Genomic DNA, 13,157 nt, shown 5'->3' on the forward strand with positions numbered 1-13,157 from the left:
TCTACCTTTTCCTCCTCTTCTTCTTTCCTCCTCTTCTCCTCGATCCTCTCCCTTTCCCCCCGCCCCTCCCGCAGAGCGGCCGCGGGCGCAGCCCCCCGACGCCGCTGCCGGGCCGGGAGGTGCTCGGCGGGGCCAGGGAGGGAGTGGCCGGGCATCTCCCGGCAGGGAAACGGGGTCTGGGGCTGGCAGCCTGTCTGAGCGTGTGTGCGCCGGGGGGGAGGGAGGCATGGGGGCCGGGGGGTGCCGGAGGAGGGACTATGGGGAGAGGAAGGTATAAGAAGGGATGCGGGCAAGGGAGGGGGGTGATGGAAAGAGGGGGTGCGGGGCCGAGGGGCAGGCGCTGACAGCTGCTTTCCCCGCACCCACAGTCCCCTCCCCCGGTGCCGCCGTGGGGTGGGACTCCCCGGCGGGCCGCGGTCTCCCGTCCTGCTCCCCACCCCCCCGCCGCTGCCCGGCGCCGGGGGTCGGTGCTGGGGCGGGCGTGCCGGGGGTGGGCGGGCTCCGCCACCCGACGGCGCGTCCCGGACGCTGTCCCGCAGCCGGCGGGTGGGCAGAGGCACCCCCGGGACGATGCCGCGGCTCTGCGGGGGCTGGCCGGCGGCCCCGCGGCTCTCCCCGGCCTCCGCCGCCGTCCTGCTGGGCGTCCTGTGCCTGCCCGGGGCGCCGGCCTCCTCCCTGCTCACAGGTACGGCGGGGCGCGGGCTGCGCGGGGCCCACCTGCGCCGGGTGGCATTGCGCGGGAAGGGCGGCCCGAGGTGTACCCGCGTGGGCTGGGGCAGGTGAGCCCAGCAACCGTGCCTCTCTCACCCTCAAAAAAGGTTTTCTTGTTCCTTTTCTTCCCCCGCCCCATTCTCCCTGTTTCCCCTCGAGGGTTTTATCTTCCTGAGATCTGGGGCATGGAGCGAAACGCGGAATTAAATTCTAGCGCAAGCGAGGAGCCATTAGACTTTGAGGAGTGATTCCAGCATGACAGAATACCGACTAATCAGCATTAGGGCCGTAAAGGGTTTCCTAATTTGATTCCGTTTGACAGTCAGCCTGCTAATTTTGACTCATTTGCCAAGTGGTTGCCGTGCATTAAAAGGATGCTTGGTTTAGAGCTTGCGCTGGTCCAGGTCCTCAGAGTGCAATGGACAGCTTTCTGCTGATTTCAGTGAGCTCTGGATCTATCGTTATAGACGTACCCTGCTTTGCATGGAGTACTCGTTATTCTCCACACGTCATCTGAGAGAAGAAAAAGCGTCCTTCTTTGCTATAACTGGGGCACAAAGAAAGTCTAGGTTTGTGCAGCAATAAAAGGCCACTCATTTCCCTGTTCTCTTTAGAATCTTGCAGAAAATGCTGAACATCCTTGCCTGATTAAATTGGGCAAATTACTAAAGAGTTTAAAATTGAGGGCTAGGAATGGAGCAAGGGTTAAACATGAGTGTGACAGGGATAGTTTCCAAAACTGTCAGGGTGAAATGAAATATGCTAGTATTTTAAAATTTTTATTTCTATTTCAGGATCGGTTGCAAAATGTGAAAATGAAGGGGAAATTTTGCAGATACCTTTTATCACAGACAACCCTTGTATAATGTGTGTTTGCCTGGTAAGTGTGTATTTCAGCTAGTGAGAACATCCAGACGGGTACTAAATGTAACTGCACAGAGAGGGGAATGTTTCAGATAATCAAATCTTGGGTGACTCTGTTGCCTTTATGTAACACAAGGTTATCTCAGAGCTGAGCTAATTGAAAGTAACCCAATACATGATCTGGCAATCATTTCTTTGATGTAAAAACCCGGGCACAAAGTTGTACATGGCTTTATTTCAGGATGTTGTGAAACCATGTTTACCATGTGAATTTGTGGGGAGAACTTTCACAGAGTTGGGGGTGCACCCAAAAGTCTTTGCTTGTAGCTCAGCAAAAAAGAAGGAAAGGTAAGGTTTGGAAATGCTGCTGCTTTAGAGCTCCCACCTGGTCCCTGTCACAATCCCAGTGTGGGTGAGGAGCTCCACAAGGGTGCAAGGTGAAGGCAGCAATGTGACTGTATGTGCTGTAATAACGTGACAGTGAAAGGACAAGTGATGCTTTCGTCAGGGTGCTTTGCCTGCTGTGCTGGGAGTTCAGCGGTTAATGATGTTGTTAGCTGGTACACATTTTGGGGAGCAACATTCTGCTTCCTTGCTCTGTTTCAGAGTTTAGCATTTTTGGGAGCAGTTCAGTAAGAGAAGCCAAGGCCTAGGAGTTATTGTAAAACAGTCATTCTAAATAAAACTTCCTATGATATTTTTAAATAAAAGCCATAAACCTTAATTTAGTGTTGAAAGCAAAGAAAAGTATAGGCTAGAAAGCCCTATGTTTTACATTTTGTAATTTACAGAATAGCTGAATGTACAGAACATGTTCTACTTTAGGACTGAAATATCAACACACCCTCTCCCCCTATTATTATTATTATTATTATTATTATTATTATTATTATTATTATTATTATTATTATTATTATTATTATTATTATTATTATTATTATTGTAAGCCTACAAAAGATGTAAAGAATTGTTTCAGATTGCCTTTTAGAAGGCAGTTTTGGCAACTGCAGGATCAAGATCATCTTGAACCCCTCAAGGCTGATATCTGTCACTGCACTGAGTTCAGTGGATTTTAGGTGAGATCACTGATAACTTTTTAGGTAATATTGATAAAGAATACCTTATTGATTTCTTCTGAGCAGAGTCGGATGGGAAAAAGAGGAGCATGGGATGTGGCAAGTAAAGAAATCAAAAGGAAAACAAAAAGAGAGACGAAGCTGTGTTTTATCATGGATCACCTTCCCAAATATGTCTGCCACCACTTTTGCTAATGGAAGCTGGTGTTAACCAGCGAGGAAGCAATTTATCTGTGAAAGAGCAGAAGTTCAGTCTTGGGCATCAGGGCAATAATGCATGAGGGTAAAACACTTGTATTTATAGATCTCTCTAGACCTTGGCTTTATTAAATCAATGAGCACCCTTTTAGTGTGCGAGCATGAAGAACTGCAAAAAGCATTGGATGTAAGAACTCTAAATCCCTGTGGTTTGCAGGGCTTACTTTAGTGAAATGGCAGCTGAGGGCATTTGGCTCCTTTCCGTGCCAGGAGAACACTATGTTTTATTAAGCACACAGATGCCTAGTGAGTTACTGCAGTTACCTGCCCTGGCTGCACTCGGTTTTATTTCTGCCAAAGGATAAATGCAATCTCTGTTTCTTGAGTTGGAAGCTGGGAGACTTGGTAGAGGAGATGGAAACCAGTCTGGAGATACTGGCTTTAGTGCTGTATGACATCCAAAGCACTGACTTACTGCACTGCCCATTGCTGAAATCTTTGTTTAGTCTTGCCACACGGGAAAAGATCAATTTTAAGAGGTCTAGGGAAAGAGGAAACAAAAGAAAAAATTGGGTGATTTGTGACCAGGAGGGAATAGAAAACCAGATTGCCTTACATTCAACTAGATATATTGATTGTTTAATAACAATTTAGTGAGGAACTTTTTCTGGAAGAGTGATCATACTCTTCAAGGGCAAACCTGATGGAAATTCATACTGTAAGAAGTGAGCAATTAAAAAGAGAGCTTGATTGGCTGTTACAGAAAGGAAACAATTGCTGTTTAGAACATGACAGAAAATTCAATAGGGGGCACCTATATTAAAAACACCAGTAATGAGAGTCACTGGAATTGCAGACTGGATTATGGCATGTCTTCCTTAGTGGTGATGCATTTCCATGACTACAGGCTGCCATAAATAACAAGTTACAGAAATCTGAACAGCTCTGGGATGAAGAGGAGTATCTAAATAACTCTGGATGCCATATCCCTGTCAGTGTCCAAGGCCAGGGATGGGAGTCCTGAACAACCTGATCTAATGGATGGCATCCCTGTCCATGGTGAGGGGCTTGGAACTAGGTGATCTTTGGGATCCCTCTAATCCAAACCATTCTATGATTCCATTAACCCCCTTCCAGGACTTTGTCCATCTCACAAACCAGAGGACACAGAACTGAAATGCAGGAACTATATCATCAAGTGTTTGACAGAACTTTGCAGACTGTCCTAGGATGTGGGTACATCCTAGTAACAGGGAATGAGAGGCAGCACAAGCGAAATGATCTCTGGCATTCTTTTAATAAGCTAAATAATTTTGGAGGGTAAAGCAACAGGTAATGCTCTACAAGCACACGTGGTAAGCATTGGAAGCTCATGGTTAATGAGTAAGTGGCAATAATGAAATGAAGACTGCAAAGAGCAATTACAAAATCAATTCCTTTTACACCACTGGAAAGCCTTGGCAGGAAGACCAAAACCAAAAGTTTTCCTTTCTTATTGATCAGCAGAGACAGGGTGGACTGATTTTCATGGTAGGAACGTGAGCAGAAACAAAGCAGATAGAGCATAGATGCTGTGTGTGGACACCTCTTTGGTGGAAGCTTCTCTCTCGTTTTAGAATTTTATTGTTAACACAAACTCCTGAATCTTGAATACAAGAGGGATGTTGATGGGGATGTCCTAGAGATAGCCAAGTTTAGCTACCAAACCAGATTTGCTCATTCTTGAGCACTTGCTCTAACATGTGGAAAGAGAAGCGGAGGTGATACAGAAGGGTCATGTGCTGGAGGTTTCATATATGGTGTGTGGTAAGCCATTCACTTCTGAACTATAGCTAATGCTTTCTGATAGAAAAGGCATTGCACCCACAGTGAGATAGTTTTGCTTTGGATGGACCTGCTTGTCAAAATGAAATGTGCTGGAGTGCTGACAGCTGTGATGCTGGTAATATAAGGGAACAGGTAAAACTAAGGGTGTGTAGGTGTGTGCGGACATAAACACTGTAATGCTCTGCATGCAAAAACTACCAGCTGAATAAACCTCTATGGGTAAAATCTCGAGTTCCCAAATTCATAATTTATATGTCTCTACTAAATAGTGTTAACAATGCCATAAAAATGGTAATTTTTAATACCTCTAAGACAATAGTTTCAATGTGAACTTTTACAATTACCACATTTAAGCAATGGCATAAGCATGAGTGAATTTGATCTCCAAAGAACTTGTCATTATATTAAAGCTGACTGCAACAAATGGCCATTTTGTTTTTGTCCTTTTAGAGAAAAACATCAAAGTCAAAGAACAGAATGTGGTTTATCCACAAGGAATTTCTTGTAGGACTGATGAAAGCTCAGGTCTCCTAACTCCTTGTCTAATGGTTTGACTACAAAGATACTGCTTTTTACTTCATGCACTTCCACTTTACAAGTGGATGTGGGTGATGCAGTCACAATCTGAACATACTCATTTTCATTCATGTCTCTCTGGCAACAGGCAGGCTGCACAGATGCCAGGTTTTTGGTGTGTCTGATTTCCTGAACTTCTTCTGAGGCATGGATGGGCAAAAGACAAATTAAAACTATCCTTATGATCCAGAGGTTTGGGGAAGTATGCTTTCTGACTTCGCTGTTTTGGTCTGCAAAATGTTGTTAGAGCCAGAGTGCTCTGGTGCTCTGCCCACTTCCACTCTGAATGTCTTGTGGCTCTACATCTCCTTGCAGAAGCACTGCCTCTGGAAATAAAACATCCGACCTTGTTTTCCATAGGATTTGAGATAGTGAAAAAGGGCAAAGAAGGCTGAAGGCAACTGAAAGTACCTGCTTTCAAATGCTATCACCCTATATGCCGTTAATCAGAGACACTCGAGAAAATACTTAGAGCTGATGGGTAAAACAGCTACACAGAAGTAGCACTGGAAAATTATTTTTCTGATTGTGCCATGGCTGAGCATCCCATTGCAACTGTGTTCATAGCTAGAGACTTTTCTGATGAAAGGATGGGAAATGCTCTCAGCTGCACCAAGCTGGGTATCAGATGCAGGTAAACACTGAAAGGAAATGCTGGATGTGATGGGCAGTAAGTTAACCAACCTCATGAAGAAAAATTGTCCAAAAAAGGGAAACTATTATTTCAGATAATGCTGTGGCCCCTGACAGTACAAAAAACATTGGAGAACATATGATTGTGACATTATGTCATGCTTAATGGTTAACAGTAAAAATGTCTTAAGTCTTATTAGCTTCTGAAAATCAAAGTACTTAACTGTGGGTTATGAAGATGAATGAAAAAAAATTGCATTTTAGGGAACTAGTCTGAATTGGTAATGATGATCATAGGTAAAAATACATAATCTTGATGGTATTCATAATGGAGTTATATTGATTCACTTTGAGAAATTGATTCCAGTTATTAAATGCTTTAAGACTGCAAATGATTATAGCTACACTACCTAATGCAAAAATTATCTTCTAAAATTATCCTCCCACATCTGCAGAAAAACGATTTTTTTTTTTGAATCCACAGGAACACTTTGCACATTTTGTGCAGTTTGAGAAGCGCAAACATGTTGTGTATGGCAATTCCAGATCTTTCTCTGTTATATGTGTAAGTTTTGGGCTGTAGGTAGTGAAGGCATGAATACATTTCTGTTTGTAGAACCAAACAAGGCTTTATAAATATAAAAGCCTAGACCATTTTGGTAAGTTTGGGACTTTTTGTATATTGAGGATTTTGAAATGTTAGGGGGAAAATGCTATTACCAGACTATTAAGGGAATTTTTGATTAGATTTCTTTTATTTGACTGTCAGCATTTAAAACAGGCATGGAATATTTAAGTTCGGATCTGGTACAAGTACCGTAAATGATGAAATTCAGCAGAGTTTTTGTTGGTACAGCTTTTTGGCTGGAAGGTATCTAGCACTCAAAATAGAAGTAGGCTCACAACTGATATTATGGCATTTGCTTTCAAGAAATACGTGCTTCAACATACGCGTGGAAAAGACATAAAAATGCCGCAGTCCGTCGGAAATAGGTGAAATGAGAACCTGTGCATAATTATAGGGCGAGAATGTAAAAAGACCACAGAATTAACTTAGCCTGAGTTAAAGTTCTGAGTGCTGAGTTTTTTGAAGGTGAGATGAGCTCAGCAGTGACAACGATGACAGGTGGTGGTGCCAGCCGTGGTGTGGAGAGCCATGTCATTTCATGCTCGTTTGTCATCGTCTCCATGGACCCTGAACACCTCGCCAGAAGCAAGCAGGGATCCAAGAATAATGTATCCATTGGCCAGTGGTGTGTGTAATTTCAAAATGAACATACCAAAAATGCCAGCTGAAAGGGACAGGGTAGAAGTGAGGAACTGCAAGGAAATAGATAAGTGTACCTCAGCTAATGCTGGCCTTGCCATTGCAAGGCCTTCTAGAATTTTTTTGAAGAGAATGAATGGTTTGAGTTTTTGAATGGTTTTTGTGGGGAGAAAAGGTCTTTTAGTATTTTTCCCCGAAATAGTTTAGAACAAAGTGAGTTGTGTCAAGAAATAGCTGATAAAAGCCAGTAGTAATCTTGACAAACCACATCTAAACCAGAGCCATTTTCCCCACCTTTTCTCCTGCCCCCTTCCCTCATGCTTATTCCTCAAACTTACCATTTGCACCTGAGGAGTGGTAATCATATGTCTCAACCTTTTATCACCTAAATCCAGACCAGAAGGAAATAAATGTGAGCCAGAAAGGATAACCAAGTACTGGAAATCTGAGAAAAGTTTGGCGACGGGAGCTCAGGAAACTAGAAATCAGAGCTTCGATTGCCATAAGTTTTATTCAGCATGAAACATCATTCTGTAGTTTAAATTTCCTCTTTTAAATCCAAATGAGCAGTGTAGAATTTGACCTTTGCTCATAAAAAAATATGCTAAATTTGTCATTATAAGACCCAGTGTTCTGCCTAGCTTGAACTAATAAATTGGTGAAACCAAGTGCAACCAAACAAAAAAACTGAAGAAATAACTTCGACATTTGCTCCCCCCTGCCTGCACAAACCTCCAGCCAAGAAGAAGCCCGATCCTAAAAACCATGTCTTCATTGCTGACTAAAGCAAACCAGCTACTAGATGTGCTGGGGTTCTTTACCTATAGCAGACCTGATTTCTGGGGCACAGTGCACAAGTTGAAAGCACGTAGCTAGCCTGAGAGCAAGTGTTTGACACATGTTCAGTGAAGATGGCAGTGGTTTAGTACATGAGGATTCAATTGTTGTTTCTTCAAGGTATAATGCAGCCCAGATGACTTTTAGTGGAGTAGTGCATATTAAAAACCAAACAAAAAAATCATCAAACAATTCTTTCATACCTATTTTATTTAATTTAATTTCAATAGTTTACGTACATCAGCTACAGAGTCTACCAAGACTGCATCTTCTTTCAATTTAAATATTCTTGGTCTTTATTACTGTATAATACAATCAGCTTTCTCTTCACCCACAAAAATAATAAACAGAGAGACAAAAAAGCCTATGATACAGTAGTGTACTCCTAGTTTTCACCCCCAAATTACTCCAAAAGAGAATGCTTTTTTGATCGGTGCATGAAGGGTTCCTGAAACCCAAACATGCTCCAACATGATGAAAGTTTTATTAGTTTTTTTTTTCCCAAATACAGATGTATATGCAATCTCTTAAATAAAAAAAACCAAACAACCCCTACCCCAAAAAACAAACCCCGAAAACAAAAACCAGACATAATGCCATGTCTGGTGCAGCAGGATGTCTCATATGTGCTTTGTCATAGAAATGAAAGAAATGTATGTATGAATATGTATATATGTGTATATATGAAGGAGGTCTTGCAAGATATAGGTGACTTGGATCAAGACCCAGAGGTGGGTTGTGATTGCTTTGGTAAACTCTTCTGGAGGATGATTCTGGTAGGTTCACCTGCACTTGTTCTCAATTCATGCAAAACATCTGTGAAACAAGAGTTTGACCTGCCTGACAAACTGTCTGTGGTAGAGAATGGTTACTCTGGCTTGATCCTTAAAATTTCCATTGATTCCAAAATTTCCAGCAGTTTTGAGGAATGTTGAAGTCAGTTTAGTTCCATTACAGGTATGCCCACTCTGGTTAAGTAGTACCAGATGCAACATCTCATCTGATTTCCTCCTCTGGGGAATGAGCGTGGATTGTATAGCCCTGTTTGTTGTGTCTGTGCCATCTGTGGACCTTTTGATGTCCACTTTCTGCACTTCATATCCAAGAGCTGCCTCAGACTGTGGCACATCCCTGCACAGGTATGTTGGCCTTCAGATCACTGCTTTGTCGTGACAATTATTTTGGGGATGTGGTACAAGTCATGTGTAACAGTTTATGATGAAGCCTTTCTGCAAGTCTGCAGGCTGGAAGAAGCTATTTCATGTTGTTCTCAGACCACATGGGCTAGTGAAGAGTTCACTACTTGCACATTTCTAACACAGGCAGCTGCAGTGAGCAAATACACATATGCTCACAGTGCTGAACTGATTATAGGTCTTGGCAAAACCCTCCTGGAAGAGAGCTGGTGATATGTCACTGTAACGATGATGAAGATCCAATCCATCATGTATGAAAATGAGATTCTCTTTGGTGTAATTAAAGGATCAGATATCTCAAATACAAAAGAATATGTATAAATAATACATGGAAAAGTATGAAGGGCAGAAAAATGCCGTAAACTAAATGGAAAAATGCAATATAACTTGCAAATGTCTTTGGAATGCATCTACAATAAGCGCAAAATGGATCAGTCTAAGTTAAAACACTTTTTTATTGCCAATAAGAAAAACATTATTAAAGAGCTGGTCCAATATCAAAATGGCATTTAAAAAGCATACAGTTACCTGTATATAGTTTTTATTAGCTTTCAAGTTTCTTCCATTGAGTTGTTAATGGTCCTTTTAAGAATTATGGTTCTGTAAGTGAAAGGCTCACAGTGTCAGTACTTCTGCTGCTCTGCTTTGTGCCGCTGTATAAAAAAGAGATGTTTTTTCCCCATCAAATATCTGGTTTTATTTCCCCATCATGATTTAATAGAAAATTTTGAGGGAGGAAAAATATTAAAAAACCACCAAAAAAATCAAATGAAAAGGTAACCTCTTTGTATTGAGCTTATGGCCAAATAAAAGGCCATTGTGAAGAAAAAAACCCAATATTACATAAAAGCTTTTACCTGTATTACTACTATTAACATGACTATCATACTGGTACTTGCTTATAGTGTACCTAATAACTGGTGTGATTACTTCCTCTGAGGCCTCTTGGCCTCTTCATCTTATGCATTAAGCTGCAGCTAAAAAACTCCTAGTCTGACTGTTTGGCCTGTTGAGCTCTGTGCAGCGTTTTGCAACCACCTGAATCAAGTGCTGGGCTCTTGATCCAAGTACAGCAGGGATCTCATCCCTTATCATCCCCAGAAGCTCAGAAGCTAACCTTGTGTGCTGACACCTGAATTTTGTATACTTTTTGTCTGTCTCTCCATTTATTTATTAGACCTTTTCCTGGATTTTTTTTTTTTTTGTTTTCCTCATGTTTAGAATCCACTTGCTCTAGATAGTCATCCATAATCTGGTGTCAAAATAGGACTGTGTGTCACCACCTTGCTGAGAAAATAACTTGTCTTCATGCATGTCTATAATTTGCATGCTTTTTACTTGTCGTGCATTCTACACATCGACCTCCTGGCTAAAGTTTGAATTTTCTGTACTGTATCCCAGGTTTTTCAGAGAGGGAAGCATTGTATATGTGTGCTGGGAAGTGCTATGGCAAAGGGAAGTGCTGTGAAACAGCATTAGAGTTGAGATATTCTTGGGAGTACTAAGGATAGGGATGTGATGAAATGCCATGCAGAAAACATGATACCGAAGACCTGATGTTTTCCCAGACAAAACGCTGTCCCAGTTTTTTTTGAGTCCCTGTTTTAAGTAAACCTTTGCACTAAGCTTCAGTGTCAGAGGCTGAGTGAGGTCATCTCAGAGCTCTGCTGACCTGATTGCATTGCATTTTGCTCCAGAGACAGTGTAGTTCACCCTGGGCGTTGGCAGTCAGTCACCTGGTAGCAATGTAGCCTAAAGTACCTGCAAACCTCAGCACACAGTATTGAAACTTCCTGTAAGACTTGAGAAGTTGAAGAGTGAAGAGTGCCATTTCTGCTTCACACTGGAAACCAGGCATAGCTCAGCCCTGGGCAGCTCAGGTGTGCTCAGTGTAACCCCAGGCTCCTCTGCTGGCTGCAGGATCAGCTGCCCCTCTCCCTATCGGGCCATGGTATGGCTCCAATCCTCTTTCCTGCCTAAACATCTTGCTTGAGGCATGGCAGCAGCACCTTGCACTCCTCCATAACCAGGGGAATGCAGGCAAGGATGTTGCATAGCCCTGGTCAGGAAAATCAGATTTCTGACAGCTCATAGGTGAGAAGTCTATGTGTTTTGGATTATGGTCCCTTGTTTGGGGTTTGGTTTTTTTCACCTGTTCCTGACATGTTTATGTTCAGTTATCCTAAGTGGCTTCAACAGGAAATGAGAATTTCCCAAGGTTTGGAATCGTCAAAGTGTGTTCTGATGGCCATCTAGGCTCATATGTTTGCATTTGTTTTTCTGTTTTGTCTTAGGATTTATTAGTGGGTGAAGAATAACAGACCTTGGTTGTCCTGAGATTGTCTCCTTGTTCTTTTTTATGTCGGGATGTACAGTTGAGATATGGTTTGAGAGAGATGGAGAAGAGCTGATAAATGATTGCTCTAGGGCTACATAATGATTATGATCTGATTGTGCCACTTAGTGAAACATCTCGAGGTTGTGTCACCTAGAAACCACTGGGGCAGGAAGGAGCCAGGAGGATGGCTGGCTTTGAGATAAGGCTGTTAGCTGAAGGATTGCCTCTAAGACATAAAAGACTGATAAACCAGAAGGCTCTCCTGCTACAGGGAGGCTGTTGAACATTTGCTTATTACAGAGAATTTTTTTTTTTTTGTACATGACAGTACACAGATGATAATTTTCATATGTAGCACTTTACCCTTCTACCCAAGCAGTCCTGGAGATAGCTAGCCTGGTGATTCAATCTGGAGAATCCTTTTGATTCAAATAAATGAATGAAATTATTTTGGCAGACAAAATGCAAAACATGCAAGTTCTTTAGCCTATAACCCAAGTCTTGGTGGATGTTTGTAAGTGCAGTGGATAAAAACTGCTGGAAAATTAAAATTGCTGCGCCTTAAAATGTTGGGGGTCTGGTAGTGTAAGGAACCTTCTTAACAGAGGCATGTTTGAGGAATATTCTGTCTTTGAGCTATAAACATGAAGCATTTCTGGAGGAAATTGTTGATGCTGACATTTAAGATGCCACAGAATGCACTGATACTGAACCAGAACTTGTTTAACGTGAATTTGCAAAAGAAACTGAAGAAGTCTGCAATTTGTATGGCTTCTGAGAAAATGTCTGTGCATGTTCAATTTAATTTGGCAAGGTTTTCAATCCCCAAGCAAAAATAATTTGACCCAAAGATCAATCTGAAGCTGAAATTGATAAAATATCTAGAACTTAAGGCTATGATAGTAACAAATTTGAATGGCTTAATGCACTTGTTACATGAAGCATACTTATTTGCTGCCTAAAACTTTGTGGAATCGTTTTAATATAAAAGGAGTATCTTTGCTATCATTGGGGGTTTTTTGAAATAATTAAACCAGTCCACGTAAAAAGAAACATAAAAAGGTGGAAGCCAAAAAAGGGGAAAAGGAAGTAAGTCGTGTATCAGAAAAGTTTTGCTGGAAGGCAGCCTTTTGGAGAGAGGAGCAGGCAGCTCCAAGCCTGTTCAGTGGGCACAAGGACTGTGGGCAGGAGAGGATGTGGGTGCGATGTGACTTCAGCAAAGTTATACGTGGCTCTGGAACCAGAAGTTTAGGAGGATTTGAAGTGTTTTCTGGAGAATTAATATGACTCCTGTGTGATTGTAGACACCTTGTGTCTGTGCCCACGAGGTACTGTTCCCATCAGAGGATTTAAGTTAACCTGCTGAGTGGTTGGGCTGCTGGCCCAGGTAGCCCATGCTTTCTGTCTTCCTCCATTGAGAAGACAGCTCTGAAGAGGAATTCCTTACAGCTGTCATGCCGAGCAGAGAGCTCACAGCAGTTGCTGAGTACAAGGCCTTTCCCTAACACCCCCTCTCTGTTCTGGGGCCAAGCACCTCATGCTGTGCCATTCAGGGTTCACTGCTCTGTCTGGGGTGACAGGAGCATCTGCTTCTGTATCATAGAGCTTAAGAGTTGTAGTCTGGGGAAGAACAG

The 13,157-nt window shown here is 42.3% G+C and overlaps 1 protein-coding gene across 3 annotated transcripts in view; it reads left to right on the plus strand.

The window, feature by feature from the left end:
• The window catches only part of BMPER (BMP binding endothelial regulator), a 151,351-nt gene that overhangs the window by 3,421 nt on the left and 134,773 nt on the right, over positions 1-13,157 (plus strand). The window contains exons 1-2 of one of the 3 annotated variants that reach the window (XM_030235364.2): positions 571-685; positions 1,506-1,591. The exons of 1 other annotated variant lie outside the window; for it this stretch is intronic. In XM_030235364.2, the coding sequence (XP_030091224.1) occupies positions 571-685; positions 1,506-1,591 (201 nt within the window). Of the gene's footprint in view, positions 1-570; positions 686-1,505; positions 1,592-13,157 lie in introns of those variants that run through there. One more of the 3 variants, XM_018920694.3, reaches the window with a different exon arrangement.

The sequence above is a fragment of the Serinus canaria genome, chromosome 2 (assembly GCF_022539315.1).
Source record: "Serinus canaria isolate serCan28SL12 chromosome 2, serCan2020, whole genome shotgun sequence".
Classification (NCBI taxonomy): Eukaryota; Metazoa; Chordata; class Aves; order Passeriformes; family Fringillidae; genus Serinus; species Serinus canaria.